The 14,087-nt window shown below is 39.2% G+C and overlaps 1 protein-coding gene across 3 annotated transcripts in view; it reads right to left on the reverse strand.

Moving 5' to 3' along the window:
* Positions 1–14,087, reverse strand: part of EXOC2 (exocyst complex component 2) — a 154,376-nt gene that overhangs the window by 122,373 nt on the left and 17,916 nt on the right. For all 3 annotated transcript variants that reach the window (XM_061195661.1, XM_061195660.1, XM_061195662.1), the window contains exon 2: positions 2,015–2,174. In XM_061195661.1, coding sequence (XP_061051644.1) covers positions 2,015–2,132 — 118 coding nt within the window. In that variant the 5' untranslated portion in view covers positions 2,133–2,174. The remainder of the gene's footprint in view (positions 1–2,014; positions 2,175–14,087) is intronic.

Consider the following 14,087-nt stretch of genomic DNA (forward strand, 5'->3'; position numbering starts at 1 on the left):
TTTATTCATCTCGTTGTAGCTGCTATCAAGGTTCCTCAGATTTAATATCTGTTCTGCATTTTAACTAAAAAAGTTAATAATCACCATATAATTTAAAACATAGATTTAAACAGATCATTTTAAATGCATGGAAATTAAATAAGATCATACGATCTATTTCTTAAACATGTTTTGCTAAGAAATCTGCTTCATGAAATATAACATCTTTTTTTTTTTAAAGTAACTTGTAGAATTCCAAATAAAGTGTTTTTGTAGTATTTTACTTGGCTAGTGTAGATGTCACCGGAGTTAAAAAAAAACACTACATTATTTAGTAGGCTAAGTTTGCTTTTTTAAAAAGTGGTTTCTTGGCAATACACGGGCAGGCTGAAAGCTGAACTAGCAGGTTTGTAAAAGTCGTGCGCACTCAGTCAAACAGGAACCGCACTGCCTGAAGCTAAAGCGGGATCGGCATCCACGCAGACGGGCAGCAGTCACGTGCGAGGCCTCAGTGACTGCCCGTTAAACTGAACCTCCGTCCAGATGGTCTATTTCCATGAATTCTAGGGATTTTTCCACTTTGGATAAAGAACAACCTGGAATGAGCTTTGTCAAGAACCAAGACATAGGATAAGAAAGACTACCTTCATAAGGATAATAAACTTAAGTTTTATTTACTGAAGAATCAAAAACCGTAGCTAGAGAAAACAGTATAAAATGAGACACAGTTAAGTAACACTAGTGAAAAGAACGAGCTGGGGAGGGCAAGACTCAGTAATTAACCATGGTGCCCAGCTCTAATCAACTTTCTCTTTTCCAAGGGATTTCTGGATGGCCAAAAAACAATGTGTCAACCAGCAGCTATAATGCAAGAAAAACAAGCTCCAACTCATAATCTCTAGTATTTACCAAGGGGTCCTTCATGAATTATGAAATGAGTCAAGAGAATGTCTGAATCCAAATAAATTAATGTGTGGGAAATCAGAATACACATTCAGCAGCACATACTGAGGTGCCTCCCTTCCTTATTCTGAATGTATCTGCACACCCTCATGCAGAGTTCACATGAAAATAACCCAAACTGACCACACACTGATATTTATGGTTTGTTCTCTATCCTGGCCATGCCTGACACTCATCTGTGTTTTAAAAAAAGCAATGATGAGGCTCTATCTTTACAGACTGAGACTTAGCAGCTAAGGCAAGAGCATTTTTTTAAGTTCTAGAGAAGATGAAGACAAGCCAGGTGAGAACCACTGACAGACCAGAATACTGAAATAACCAGCAGGAAAGGGTCTCCCCCAGAGGAAGAGGGCACACTGCAAACCAAAATCAAAAAACACTTATGCAGTGCCAAGTGGATGCAGAGTGTTCTATCACTCGCATCCTTGGGCTTAAAAAGATAAACAGCATAAACTGATCCTAAAAACTAAAATGTTGCTTCCTCTAAATATGTACACATTAGGGGAACCTAATGAAAGCCATGGGTGGGCATGAGTTTGCAGAGAGCCTGTGGCTGTTAAGTCTGGAGGCTCGGTGCTCCCGCCCCAATGGGCATCGGGTGCAGACGAATGCCCACAGGTCCCAGGGTGCGGCCGGGCAGAGCGCACAGGCTCCTCTGGGTGGAGGGAGTTTGGATTTGGTTCCGAGAGCAATAAGGAACAGAAGAGGCCTAGTTCACCCAGCACCTGAGAAGAACAGACAGCCGTATGAGGGGAGGCCAGAAGAGCTGGGCGGCTGTTTTGGCAGTCTTGGCAGGAGAGGCCAACCCCGAGGAAAGGAGGCAAACCTCGGCTGTGGGGGACTTTCTCAAGGACCAGGCGAAAGACAATACAGGCAAGATCTGACGAAATAATGATTTTAACAGAAAAATCAGAAAACCAAATAATTCTTTCATTTCTATTCAGATCATCCTGTACAGACCTCAGGGGTGTTTTTCTATCACCTTCACTATTTCAAAATAGTATATCTTGCCTCAGTTGCCCAACATAAAAATGCATTCACCATGAACACACAGCATCGTCCCTGCCCTTACCTATGAGGTCAGCTGGCTCAGCCCCCAGGTTTTCTCCTCTAATCGTGACCTTTGTCCACGGGATTCCTTCATTTGGAGAGATGCCTGTCACAAGGGGGGGTTGTCGTGATCGAGACATTCTGCTTGTTGAGGAAAGTAGAGGTCAAGCTACAGAAGTAATCTGTAGAAGAGAAAGGAAAAAAGGGTTAGTGCCAACTGAGATGAGCAGCAACTAGAAATGCCAGAACTAGACATTCAGTACCAAAACACAGCAGTATTCTGCAAACATACAGTGCTGGGTTTTTTAGCTGTCAGTTAGCCTGTCTGCCAACAATTCCTGCACATGACGGTGACTAAGGACACTAGCTAGTACTGGGAGGGAGACATCAAGAACATAAACTTCTGATGTAAGGACAGACAGAACCTAAGGTCCCCCTGAGCTCCATGCCACCACCTGCTGCACCCAAAGTATATGCTGGAAGTTCCTGAAGGAGCACATTCTGAACTAATCAGATTCATAAAATTAAAGAACATCTCCATTCTCATAGGTGTACTGAATTTCATTTTATTTTTGTATTAGACTTAGTGTAGCAACTCTTTTAAATGTGTTCAAATCAATACACCGACATTTTCGACAGGCAGACAGGAGCAGAGACTTGCCAACTGTCCCAATGCGGAGCCGGCAGAAGTGCAGCTTCTGAGTTCAGATGCCCTGCGCTCTAGTCCTGGCGCTCTAATTCCGCTCCAAACCTCTGTTTTCATATACGGACACTGCGGCCAGTAATAGAACCTTCCATAAGGCTACAACAAAGATCAGATACAAAATACCAGCAAAGCAGAGCACCTAGCGCACAGTAGGCAACCAGGAAATGAGAAAACCTCACTAATAAACCCACAGAACTCCTCAAGTGCTCAAGGCTTCAGATGCTCCAGAAGACAAGGGAAGGGTGGGTTCAGAGAAAAACAGCTGCTGGTTGTCTGTCTTTTCACAGAGTGAAGTTAGACAGTGGCCCCTGCCTTCACCCCACCGTCAGCCAGATCAGTTCAATCTCTCACAACACCAAACAGAAGGGACCAGGACTGAGGGACAGACACCAGGCACAGAGAGGAGGGTGCCAACCCTCTCACCCAACTCCACTCTGTCTGGGTAACAAGAATCACTCTGGAGAAACTAAGGAGCCCTGGAAAGAGAGAACCGAAGACTCTAACATGGAAGGGTCCTCCCAGAAAGGACTACTTGCAGCCACGTCACCCAAGGAAAAGCATATACAGACCAACTCTGCCCATGCACAGACTAAACAAGCAGCTGTCACAGCCTCATCCTAAAAGGCACAAGGACAAAGACTGTAAGGGGGTCAAGGGAAATATGTGAGCGAGAGATGAAAGTCAGATTAAAAAAACAGATCCAGGGCTTCCCTGGTGGCGCAGTGGTTAAGAATCTGCCTGCTAATGCAAGGGACACGGGTTCAAGCCCTGGCCCGGGAAGATCCCACATGCCGCAGAGCAACTAAGCCCGTGCGCCACAACTACTGAGCCTGCGCTCTAGAGCCCGCGAGACACAACTACTGAGCCCACACGCCACAACTACTGAAGCCTGCGTGCCTAGAGCCTGTGCTCCGCAACAAGAGAAGACACGACAATGAGGAGCCCATGCACCACAACGAAGAGTAGCCCCCGCTCACAACTAGAGAAAGCCCGTGCACAGCAAGTAAGACCCAACGCAGCCAAAAATAAAAAAACAAACAAACAAATTTTAAAAAAATAAAAAAAGATCCAGAGGAAACAGAGATAAGGCTACGGGCTAAAGTGCTTCCCTGCAAATTACGTTGAAGTCCTAATCCAGGACCTCAGAATGTGACTGTATTTAGAGAGCGGGACTTTAAAGAGGTGGTTAAGGTAAAATGAAGTCACTAGGATGGGTGCTGATCCCACAGGACCAGTGTCCTTATACGAAGAGATGAGGACACAGACACACACAGAGGGACAACCACGTGAGGACACAGGGAGAAGGTGGCACCTCCAAGCCAAGTAGGGAGGCCTCGGGAGAAACCAGCCCTGCCCACACCTTGATCTTGGACTTCTAGCCCCCAGATCATGAGAAAACACATGTCTGTTGTTTCAGCCTATGGTACTTTGTTATGGCGGCCCCAGCAAATTAACACAGTGGATAACAGGAAACACACACTCTCTCTCTCTCACACACACACACACACATTTCAAAAGTACTGTAAACTTTGACCCCCAAATAAATATCTGCAGAAGGAGAAAACTCTTACGCCTAAAAGAACAGGATGCCATGGAAAGGAATCAATCCAAGAATAACAGCTCTTGAAACTTTCAAAAGAGGCAAAAGAAAAAAGATTTATATTGTCCTGTTAATGTAAGAACTGACCGTTGGTTTAACCAAAGTGGTAATAAGGTTGCAAATAGGCAGATGTGTATCTGGGAAGAGGGGGAGGGAGTTTTAAATTTTATCCAGAAGTGACTATCCAGATATTAGCAGATTAGCCACAGAATCTGGAAACATGGAAGTGGGTGCTGGCAGAGTGAGCTAAACGAGTCTGGGCTGTGCTGGATAATAAAGAGGTGACAGACCTTTGTCCCTGGTTTCTGGGAGGGAGACTCAAAATCCAAGGAGTGTCTTGGCTCTTCATGAACCCTCAGTACCGTTCGTACGTAGTGCTCATGACAGCCCAGTACCAGGACTGCCAAACCAGAGACAGCAACCCTGTAATTAGAGGGCTGGGGTTCTGAGCCAGGTGCCATCAGCTTGGCCTCCTCTGAGAAAGGGGAGGGGGCTGGAGACTGAGTTCAATCATGCCTATGTAAACTCGTTTAATGCAATTAAAACAGCAAAACAACAGCAGCAAAAAGCGAAGAACCACAGGAGGTTACCATTCATCTAATAAGCCAAATGAGGCAACCCAAGCTTATCTTGAACTCCCCTCCCTCCCCATCACACCCCCTGAATCAAACAGAATCCCCTGGCAGAGTCCAAGGTCGGCTGCTTCTCTCCCTGGATACTGAAGCCAGCCAGCTCCTAATTGGTCACTTTGCCCCTGTTATCCCTTCGCTGCAATCCCCCCTCAGCAAACACCAGAGTCAATTCTCCAAACTACAGATCTAATCATCATTCCTGATTCAAAAAAACATCTCCCCCACTGCTCAGTGGTCTCCAGTCCCCACGACATCCTTAGCATCTTATTAAAACCTGTCACCATCAGACTCTTCTACACCCCCTAGGTCATCCTCAGTCATTTCCCGCACCCATCTGACACTAACCACACAAGCCCACTCACCTCTTAAGAACCACCAAGTACTTTTTATGCCTTTCTGATTTCATTTACCTTATTTCGACTAAATAGAAAGACTTTCCAAGTTTGTTAAATCCTTACCAATATTTCAAAGTCAAGCTTAAATGTTACCTTCTCTAAAAAGTCTCCGTGATCCCTCCTCCTTCTATAACACTTCTGTTACGTAAGTGTTACATCTTAAGACACCAAGTCTGTATCTCCTCATTGAAAACACGTAATATTTAATCAACTCTAGTTTTCTAATACCTGTCATACAGTACCTGACACAAAATAAACATGCCAGATGACTGCTGACAGAAGTTGAATAAATGTTTTCTGAATGTTCATGGTATCAATGGAATACTGGAATTAAAATAGGACGAAGAGGTACAATGGGTAGAGAATAGGGATGGGGAGAGGTATTAGGTACACACATGAAAAAACAAAAAAAAGTTTAAAAGACACTTGTATACAATAGCATCAAAAAGAATAAAATACTCAGGAATGAATTTTACAAAAGTGCAAAACTTGTACTTGAAAATTATTTTAAAATGTTGAAAGAAATTAAAGACCTAAATAAATTGAAAGATGTGGACAGGAAGACTTAATATTGTTAAGATGGCAATACTACCCAGGGTTAGGGTTAGACCGTTTTCAAGGTCACACACCCAACTCGTTGTAAAACAGACCAGACCCTTGGTTTCCTGACTCACAGGAGTCTGATACCGCTCTTTCCTTTAGAGCATCCTGCATCTTACTAGGTCATCTGTGTATCTGATAGTCACATTCTAAGAACCTTAGTTGTTTCTTACATGGCTGGGGGCACTGGCTCATCCTGCTGTGAAATAGAATTGAAATTAGAGTACCTCTGGTCTCAAAAAATAAAAGGGTGCGCGCGCACACATACATACACACACACACACAAACAATTAGGACAAGACACTTTCAATTTACTCCCAATTTTCCAAATCCATTTTGAAGGCGTTTACAGAGGATCATAAATCTTACCTATGTTATCCTCAAAGTTTGTCCAAGTAAAACAAAGTAGTGTCTGGTAATAACAGGTAATGTCTGGGCCACTATGGAGAGTCATGAATCAAAAACTATGATCTATTTTCTTATTTATGATTGAAAAGTACAGCTCTGTTCCAGATATACACATCAAAGGCAGCTGAAAATCCAGTGTTCATTATATTGGTTCATATGCAAAAATTAAATGGCATTTCCTTACCATGAAGCATCACCTACATATCCCCAAGCATGGACAAACCATTATCTCAGGAAGATCAGTGAGCCATTTAACTTACAAATATAAGAATATCTACTTTTTACACTACAATGTCCACAACGCACACAACAGTACCTACCCACAAAATATGCACTCAGTAATTATCTGTGGAATGAATTCTGGAAAGAGATGTCTCTCTTCAACCCACCTCCACTTAGAAACATCCTGCATTATAGGTAACGTTCTTACATTTAAAACCACCAATAAATGAAATACATTATCATCACTCTCAGGAAAAAGTCTAAGCCTTAAGAAAAGAGAATTTAGTTTCTGAACATGTTCAGTTTCACAACTCATGCCGAATTAACAAGGATATTTTTAAAGGAAAACTTTCATCTAGAGTTGTCATTAAGTGCCTATACATTTTCCTCACAAGGATTTTCCCAATGCAATAACGCAATAGTCTTTGAAATTCTGTCATAAGATCTTTCTTATATAATAAACACACTGAACAGAGGTTAACAAAAGTCTGACTTTCCTGTCATAAGCCTCATTTTTTAATTAAAACAATATCCAGCGTTTACATTATACAGCCATATAAGATAATGAAAGAGGTAAGGAATAAAAAGTGAAAGAACCTACCCTAAAATTACACACCACAAGTTAATTTTATCTTTTGAAAGCGGAATGACAGAGACAAGAGGTAAAGTAGCTATTACTTACTCATGTAAGGAAAATTGTTGCAGACACAGAATAAGCCATTTTTAAAGGCAATATCCTCGCCCAAGCACACTAATAATAAAGGATTAAATGATACAAATGGACAAATGATAAAGGCTGACAGCAGCAGAGTACTGTATTGGGAATTTCACATATATACATAGGTACACTTAGATGAGCTGCAAATTGTTACACACTGTCTCTTAGCCTAAGAACAGACTCCATGCTTAAAACCTGTTAGGTACCAAACAGGGTTATAGATTTGCTAAAAAGGAATCATACAGAAATCTGTTGTGTTGCTAAACACTAATAATGATCTATAAGAGAAAGAAAGAAAATAATCCCATTTAAAAACTACATCCAAAAGAATAAAATACCTAGGAAGAAACTTAACCAAGGAGGTGAAAGACCAATACTCTGAAAACTATAAAGCATTCATGAAGGAAACTGAAGATGATACAAAGAAATGGAAAGATATCCCGTGTTCATGGATATGTTCAGAAAGAATTAATATTGTTAAAATGTCTGTACTACCCACAGCAATCTACAGCTTTAATGCCATTCCTATCAAATTATACATGACATTTTTCACAGAACTAGAACAAACAATCCTAAAATTTGTATGGAACCACAAAAGACCCCGAATAACCAAAACAATCTTGAGAAAGAAGACCAGAGATGGAGGAATCATGCTCCCTGACTTGAGACTATACTACAAAGCTACAATAATCAAAATAGCATGGTACTGGCATAAAAACAGACACACATATCAATGGAACAGAACAGAGAGCCCAGAAATATACCCACGGTTATTTATGATAAAGGAGGCAAGACTATAAGATGGGGGAAAGACAGCCTCTTCAATAAATGGTGTTGGGAAAACTGGACAGCTACATGCAAATGAATGAAATTACAACATTTTCTCACACCATAAACAAAAACTCAAAATGGATTAAAGACCTAAATGTACGAAAACATAGGAAGTGCGCTCTTTCACATTGGTCTTAGCAATATTTTTTTGGATCTGTCTTCTCAGGCAAGGGAACAAAAGCAAAAATAAACAAATGGACTACATCAAACTGAGAAGCTCTTGCACAGCAAAGGAAACCATCGTCAAAACGAAAAGATAGTCTACTGAATAGGAAAAGACATTTGCAAATAATATGTCTACTAAGGGGTTAATATCCAAAATATATTCATACAACTCAATATCAAACAAACAACCTGAATAAAAACTGGGCAGAGGACCTGAATAGGCATCTTCCCAAAGAAAACATGCAGATGGCCAACAGGCACATGAAAAGATGCTCAACATCACTAATCACTGGAGAAATGCAAATCAAAACCACAATGGACATCACCTCACACCTGTCAAAATGCCTATCCTCAGAAAGACAAGAACTAAGTGTTGGCAAGGATGTGGAGAAAAGGGAACCCTCATGCACGGTTGGTGGGAATGTAAATTGGTGCAGACACTACGGAAAACAGTATAGAGGTTCCTCAAAAAAATTAAAAATAGAACTACCATATGATCTAGCAATTCCACCCCTGGGTATGTATCTGAAGGAAACAAAAACAGTAATTCAAAAAGATACATGCACCCCAATGTTCATGGAACTTTATTTACAAAAGCCAAGATGTGGAAGCAACCCAAGTGTACATCAACAGATGAACAGATAAACAATATGTAGTACATATATACAATGGAATACCACTCAGCCATTAAAAAGAATAAAATTTTGCCATTTGCAACAATATGGATGGACCCGAAGGGTATTATGCTTAGTGAAAACAGTCAGACAAAGAAAGACAAATACTGTATGTTTTCACTTATATGTGGGATCTAACAAATAAAGCAAATGAACAAATATAACAAAACAGAAACAGACTCACAGATACAGAGAACAAACTAGTGGTTACCAGCAGGGAGGAAGGGAGGGGATGGGTCAAATAGGGGATGGGGATTAAGAGGTACAAACTACTAGGTATAAAAGAAATAAGTCACAAGGATGTAATGTACAGAACAGGAAATATAGGAGTATTTTATAATAACTTTACATGGAGTACAATCTATAAATATCAAATCACTATGTTGTACACCTGAAAATAATATAATACTGTAAGACAATTATACTTTAACCTAAAAAATAAAAAAAAAAATAAAAAGCAATCATAATTCTGACATGTCTCCAGACTCATGTTAATGTATCAAGATCTTTTCAACTACCTGGACCTGAATGGGAATAAACAGGACTAAGAGGACCCTTTTAGGAATTAACCAGGTAATAGACACTTGTCTGATTTCTTTTGATGTTGGTATGGTGTTGATATACTTACAGTGAATAAACATACACTTAAGAGTGTTTTTTTTTTTTTTTAGTTAACGGAATAAAAATATATCACCGTTATCATATGAATTGCAGGTCTAATTTATAGCAAATTATATTTAGTGGGACAATAAAAACTACACTGAAACATTTCTGGATATAAGGAAGCACTTTTTCTTTTCAATGTGTTAATTTTTAAATTTATTTATACAGTCGTGATTTTACCCTTAAAAAAATAATTCTTAACAGAACCAAGGAAAGAAAATGGATCTGCATTAAGAAAGTAAGTTTTTTCAGTATCTCTAGGTAGACTGAAAAAAAAAGAGAGAGAGAGAGAACAGAATGGTAGGTGCAAGGGTCAGTAAATCATGACAAGAGAATAAAGCTTTATGTGAAGGGACCAATGAACTGTCCCAATGGCAGGTACAACCCAGAGACTTTTAGAATGGGAGCACTAACACTTTTGATTGGCTGTGCTTTTTTTCCCTCTCCCACTCATACTCCCAAACTTTTAATACATTCTCCTGCTCACACAGCATGTATACTGGCCAGTGCCTTTTAATAAGGAACAGAGCAGGTAGCTGGAGAAGGCAGAGCTGAGGTTGGCAACGCAGCAGAACCTGAAGTTAAAGCTAGAAGAGCCCGAGTCTAAGAGAATTCTCCAAAACTTGCCAGATATCTGGAGGGATGCTGGGCTCTCTACCCAATGTGTGATGGGTAGGTGATCCAACTAACATTTATTCATGTTATTTTTTAAATTAATAAGCTTTATTTTTAAAGCAGCCTTAGGTTCACAGCAAAATTAAGCCAAGAGTACAGAGTCCCCAGATACCCACTACACAACCCTCCCCCCCCCACCACACACACACAACCTCCCTTATGATGGACACCCTACCCCACACTGGTATATCTACCACAATTCATGAACCTACATTACACATCAGTGTCACCCAAAGTCCATGGTTTACATTAGGGTTCATTCTTGGTGTCGTACATTCTGTAGGTTTTCATGAAGGTATAATGACACATATCTACCACTGCAATATTTAATGTTAAATTTTAAAGGACACATTAATACCAGTTGAATGACTCAGTCATATCCCATTGCCTGACGTCCAGGCACCACATTCCCCATCTTCCTTTAAGCAGCCAGACAAGGTAAGTCTTATCAGCTCTCCTGCCTCCAAGAGGAAGCTGAGGCTCAGGGAAGTAAACTGACTTGTTCGAGCTCAGACAGCACGCAAGGGGCGGAGCTGGATACACTGCCTAACTCCAACATGCCCACTCTTGATCTGATTTTGCACTGCCTCCTAGAGCGTCTGTACTTGTGGAAATAGGACCAGGTGAGATATTTTGTTTTGTTTCACTGAGGTACTAATAAGCAAGGCTAATGTTTTGGCTGGAGCTTCACTTGCTTAGTACCTCAATAAGGAAGCACTTTAATACTACATTTTGTCAATGATTTATATTCTGTAGACACAATGAAAATAAAAGCATAAGTGTTTTCTTGCTTCTCAGCAGTGTTTCTCTAAAAGAAAGAAATGGAAGAAGCTGAAATAATTTCTAAACTTGATGCGTTGATTTTTTTAATGTGAGGTTTTGCTTTACCACGGAATTATCATTTTGTGGCAAATACATTCCTTCCTATCTATACGAACAAAGGACATCTTCACTCAAGGACAATAATTCCCTTCAAAAAGGTTTCAGAATTTCATTTAAATTTTATCTTTTTAGATAAGTAATAGATTCACATGGTAATCTAGATATATTTTAATAAACAGAAGTATATCCAAGCTGTAAGTCACTGAATGAAGCCTTGATAGAACAACCTCAAAAACTTAACATCTGTGAATAGTCTGGAGATCTAGGTTCTAAGCTGGGCTCTGGCATTAACAACTAAAAGCCCTTGGTTACTCTTATGCGCTCTGAAACAGTTTTCTCATCTGTATATAAGGTGGCTGGATGAGATTATTCCTAAGGCCGCTTTTTAGTTCTCGATTCTATGAGTGTCTTATTTATAGCACAAAGCTTTTAAATTCAGTTACTAATGTTAAGACTATAGAAACTGGCCTCCCTAGCTTTTCACAATTAAACTAAACTATGATAAAAGCATGTTGTTATTCATTTAAAAATTCTTGTATTTATCATAAAACATTTTTGATATATCATTAGAAGAATCTGAATTTTTAAAATCTTATATTTGAATATTAGGGTATTAAATAGCCTAATTATCCCTTTCATTTTTGAAAGTTATATTGCAAAGACTAGGCTACAAAGCTTTTACAGATACTTTTTAAAAATAAATTATTAAAAGTAAACCATTATAGTTACCAGATTAAAATACACAATTATTTATTTTAAAAAACAAACCACAGGTTTTTTTCATTTCCCCAGTTTTATTAAAGGAGAAACAGAGAAAGAGAGAGATGAACAGACAGACTGAGGGAAGGAAGGAGGGGACAGGGAATGCAACATTTAGGTAAAAAGAGAGACTTTTACTATGGCTTAGAAATTCTCATTAAATAAACCAAAGAAAAATGTGGAAAAGATACTAGAAACAAGCATGATAAGTCATTTCTGTGTGACGGCACAATTAAAAAAAAAATCTGCATATCTTATAAGTTTCTGTGTTAAAGATTTGTTTTGCATTTTTAAAATTTTTTTTTAAACAATAAAAATTTATTGACTATCTACTGACCTTACATCACAAGGCATTATGTCATAAGTAGGGTTTGCATATGGAGAAAAATACAATCATTAAAATAAATTGTTTTGCATTTTTATCTTGCATTTAAAGTCTACAAAAATGCCGATGAGGTCAAGGATTTTAAAATGTTAAAAGCAGTTTTAAAAAAAAATCTTCACAAACAGCTTTGAAAATATTCACCAAGCACTTTTGTATAACTCAGAAGTCAGAAAGTAAACAGCTTCACAAAGCTTAAACTATAACTCTGAAATGGTTATGTATTATTAATTTTAAGACACTACTTTTGAAATACTTCTGAAAACAACTGTTTAACCATCCGGTATTATAACCCTTAGAGTACTACTGAATCAGAATCTATTCAAAACCGAAAGAGACTGCAGGAGCAGTGAGTTCCTATGAGTTGCCTAGGTCTTTTGTTTCTGTGTTCTTTCCACAACACCATGAATGGAATTCAGAAATCAGCAAAACAAAATAAATTAACAAAGTATTTTTATCACCAAATCTAGTAGGAAATTATTCATTACTGATGGAAATACAGTCATGGGAATTTACTGAGTCGGCAAAAATAAAGGCTGCCAAGTTAGTGGTTTCTCTTATTGCGTAAGCCATTAAAGAACGAAAATTCAACGTAAAAGAATATGAACGTCCCTTCTTCATGAGATTTTAACTCACTGTACTAGCCCTTTATAACCCCTTCTTCCTCTTCTCAAAATAATGAAGCAGTAAGAATTATTTTCTAAATGGAATACTGGAATACTACAGGGAAAAATATGGAAACTTGGTTTAAATAAAAGTTATCTTGGTCCACATCAACTTGACTATTTCTTTGAATCCTTGTGTGAATAAGAAGCATTATTAGCAAGCCTCATGAATAACCAATTCAAACTTTGTAGATGATAAATTTAAACCCATGAATATATACTAACATACTTTGACGAAATACACACAACTTGACAAGGACTATGTAACACACGAAATGCTAAACACCTTCTATGTTTCAGGTATCATACTGAGCTCTCTAAATTAAGAAAAATCCCTCAGAAAATGTTTATATTTCTTTTTTTAAAAAGCGAAGTTCCCATTTTACACAGTAGCATTTTATAATAAAATACTGACCAAATTGTTTCAGGATTCAAAGTTATTTTTATTTATTTTGTTACAATCTTTTTCCCCCCAAAAAAAAGACTTGAGTTAGAAAAGCTTTTTCTTGTTGGCACCTTAAAAACCAAGAAAAAACTGATAGCGAACATAAAAATCAACTATCCAACTCTCTTCACCAATGATTTTTCATGAAAGCTTTACAAAGCAAGAGGCTCAACAAAAGGTACACCTGTATAAGCCAGTAAGGGTGCAGACTTTCAAACCAATTAGCTCAGGGTCTGTGTCCGTTTTGAAAAGCCCGTAAGCTTTATGAAAAACAAAACCAGGCCAAGATGGCGGAGTAGGAAGACCCTGACCTCACCTCCACCAAAGGGCGCAAGAAACTGCAACTACATACAGAGAAACTATTGATGAGAAAACCGGAAGACTAGCAAAAAAGATCTTCTGTAACCAAAAACATAAAGAAGGAACCACACAAGACAGGTAGGAGGAGTGTAGATGTGGTGCAGTTAAGACCCACAGAATGGGGTCCCCAGGTGGGCGACTCACAAACAGGAGGGTAATCACAACTTCAGAGGTTCTCCCCAAGGAGAGTGTGGTCCAAGCCCCAGGTCGGGCTCCCCGCCTGGCAGTGCTACACCAGGAAGAGGCCGTAGCCCCCAGGTCGTTTGGCTTTATGATCATGGGGGTTACTTTTGGGAGTGCCAGAGGGCTGTGG

The sequence above is a fragment of the Eubalaena glacialis genome, chromosome 7, assembly GCF_028564815.1.
Source record: "Eubalaena glacialis isolate mEubGla1 chromosome 7, mEubGla1.1.hap2.+ XY, whole genome shotgun sequence".
NCBI lineage: Eukaryota > Metazoa > Chordata > Mammalia > Artiodactyla > Balaenidae > Eubalaena > Eubalaena glacialis.